General features: G+C 44.2%; 1 protein-coding gene across 6 annotated transcripts in view; it reads left to right on the top strand.

The window, feature by feature from the left end:
- FAM120B (family with sequence similarity 120B) overlaps positions 1 to 3,299 on the top strand; it is a 123,892-nt gene that overhangs the window by 28,838 nt on the left and 91,755 nt on the right. For all 6 annotated transcript variants that reach the window (XM_012659317.1, XM_012659320.1, XM_012659318.1 and 3 more), the window contains one exon: positions 606 to 707. In XM_012659317.1, the coding sequence (XP_012514771.1) occupies positions 606 to 707 (102 nt within the window). The remainder of the gene's footprint in view (positions 1 to 605; positions 708 to 3,299) is intronic.

Here is a 3,299-nt window from a genome sequence, read left to right as displayed (position 1 = left end):
CTCTGCCCCCCTCTTACACCTACCCCCGTCCCTGGTAATGGCTCTGGCCCTTACACCCACCTCTGTCCCTGATCATAGCTCTGTCCCCAACACCCACCCCTGTCCCTAGTCAAGGCTCTGCGCCCCATGCCTATCCCCATCCTCTGAGTTCAGAGGTGCTGATGATCTCTTTTTTGGTAACTCTTTTTCTCATGGAAGGATTTGAGATGTTCTCTTTACCCTCTGTGTTGAGAAAATCTCCTCTTCTGTTTCCTATTGTAGAACTGCTGTGAGAGTCCTGTTGGACTTACTAGATTGATATTCTATATTTTTTCCTCTTTTTCTGTTTTTGTCTTTTTGTTCTGCACTGTGGGAACATTTCACTGCTTCATTTCTCAACTCTTTTATAGAAGAGTTTCCCCTCCAGCAGATCATCGCGAGGTTTTTGTCAGCTCTGGAGGTTATGTTCTTGCTGTAATGAATGGTTTACCCTCAGCTTGCAGGGTGGGTAGGAATCCAAGGTCCCGCTCAGTCACCTTGGATGTGGGAGCTCACTGTGCTCGTGCAGAGTTGGGCCTGGGGACACATCCTCTCATGCCTCTACTGACTATGCTGTCTTTCTTCAGATGGCGTCAGCAGCTGCCCGGCGGTCAAGGAGTGGTTTGTGTACCCTGGGAACCCACTGAAGCACCCGGACCTCGTGAGGCCCCTGCAGATGACTGTCCCAGGTACAGATAGCCTTGGTTTAAGTGAACTGCTTGTCTCCTCGTTGCGTGATGTAAGCTTGAGAATGGGTCACTTGTGGAAGCATCTTTTTTCCACATACTGATTTTCATTTAAACCCTTGGCCCAGGATGGGTGTGTCTGCCTCATGCGGTCCCAAGCTAAGGGAAGAGGCGACGCTATAGCAGATGTGCCCTGGACCCACTTGCTGCGTTGCTCTGCTCCCTCCTCCTCCCACCTGCCCGAGATCACAGCGACAGGCAGGAGGAGGAGACACAGGGTGGCTGTGGTCAGAGTCCAGTCCCTGGAGTTGGACAAGATCAGGTTCTGCTTGTCTCAGCTCTCATCTTCTCCCCACTGCCGACACTCCCTCGGATGAGCTGTGGGACTGGAGTGAGCACAAAGGAGAGTTACCTTAACTGGAGAAACTAAGTTACATTGTCCTTAAAACACAATGAGAGGGAAGGAAGAACAAAGCCCACCTAAAAATTAGCTGAAGTAAATCGAAAGAGAGCAGCCTTTCTTCCTGCGAGTTCTTAGCGTCTGGAGAAGGTCAGGAACATCTGTCAGGTGGTGCTCTGGACAGTTGAGGAGGAGGCTGAGTTCTAGGGCTTATTTTTAGTGGCCATGTGATTGTTTCAGAGAACACATGTTTCTAAAATTTCGCTATTCCATGTTCATATACATTAAATTCTCTCGTGTCACTACGATTTTCCATCACATACGCCTGTAATTTACCAAATATGGATCTGAGCACTGCAAATGTTTTTTTAAATAAATGGAATTGTATTGAGAGAGAGGTTGAGAAAAGTGACTTCAGGGAATGTTTCCTTATTCTGTCAGTGACAGACTCAAACCTAGTGTTTATCACAAAAACAAGTTAAACTGCATTGACATTTGTTTTTATAGCAAGAAATATTTTTAAAAAGATAGCCAAAATAATTTTCCAGAAACATTGTTATATATGTAACTTCCATCTCATAGTAGCCTTCCAGAAATAATATGGAAAAGGTTTATAAAGCTTTCTTCATTGTTTGAATTAAAGAGGATATTTGGCTATGCATCATGATATCAAATGTCAACAATGCTAAAACCGCAATTACTTTTGCACCAACCTAATAGAGAAATCACAGATATTTTTCAACAAAGTGGAAGTGAAGCAGAAGGATTGCAGACAAAATATTACTTAAAAATTAGAAAGGGGAAAGAATTAAAGTTGACCGGCCAAGGAGCAGAAAAAGAAATCTCATTACTGGTTGCTATGGTCTGAATGTTTGTAGCCCCCAAAATTTATATGTTGAAAACCTGTTCACCACTACGATGGTATGAGGAGAATGGGGCCTTTGGGAGGTGACCAGATGTCATTAGTGCCCTTTTGAGAGAGACCCAGACAGCTGCCTTGCCCCTCTGCTTGTGAGAGCATGGCCAGGAGGTGCTGTCTTCGAACCAGGAGGGGGTCTTCAGCAGATACCACCCAGCCCCCAGAACCGTGAGAAATAGATTTCTGTGGTTATAAGCTACCCCGATTATGACATTTCATTAGAGCAGCAGAAATGGACCAAGACACTGGTCTGTTTTGTTCAGGGACCTCATTTATATGCACATGTTCCTGTTCCCCGTCTTTATGTGGGTGCATGCATGTGCACGTGTGTAGAATGTGTATGTACCACATTTCCTTTATTCCATAGCATATCACGAAGGTCCTGGAGGTGTGCGTGTGCGTGTGCTCGTGTACAGGGTGTGTACACATTTCCTCTACTCTTCAGTGTATCACGAAGGTCCTGGAGGTGTGCGTGTGCTCCTTCCCAGCGTCCTTCCCTGCTCTGGTGCTTCCTGCACGCCTTCCTGACCTCCTCCATTCCTTGGGAGCGGGTCTTGGGTCAGACCACAGGCAGACACTGGAAGGAGCCTCTCCTGTCTCCAGGCTGGAGATTCTTCTTCAGACAAAGTACAGTGACTTTTTTTTCTCTTCTCGTGTCATTTTTTATTCTTTAAGAGCATATTCTTATTTTAGAAACCCAGGAAAGCTAATTGCGCACATCTAATTGGTAATTTGTCTATCTTGAATGAATTTTTAAAGTATTGAGCAATCAGTAAGTGAGCTTAGTATTTCTTGGCTATATACGTTTGACTTACAAGAAGCTTGCAGAACATTTTAGATGACTATTTCACAAAATGAGATGTGGGGAAGTCATGCATTTCATGAACAAAAGGAGCTATATTTGATTCATTTTATCAATTTCTATTAAATGATTGTAGTCAAGTCTTATTTCTCCTTATACCATTGAAGGTTTCATTTTGACACTTGATGCATGCAGGTCAGGAAAGTCTTGACAAATCTCAGAGGTTTCTGTAAATGGTAGAAGGTTGCATGTGCGCATGTGCACTGAGTGAGATGCTTCTGACGCGGCCACCGGTGCCTGGAACTGATACCCTGACCATCAGGGAGCAAGATAAATGGGTAAAAATCTCAGGAGTGGTTTTTCTCCCATTGGTAAAAATAGTGTGGAGCTTTGTCAGATGTGTTACAAATTCACATTAGAGTCACGAGACAAGGGCTAAATTTTTGTGTTGAATACTTTTTTTTTTTTTTTTTT

Source organism: Propithecus coquereli, unplaced genomic scaffold (genome assembly GCF_000956105.1).
Source record: "Propithecus coquereli isolate 6110/MARCELLA unplaced genomic scaffold, Pcoq_1.0 Scaffold602, whole genome shotgun sequence".
NCBI lineage: Eukaryota > Metazoa > Chordata > Mammalia > Primates > Indriidae > Propithecus > Propithecus coquereli.
This window is presented reverse-complemented; position numbering and strand designations above follow the sequence as displayed.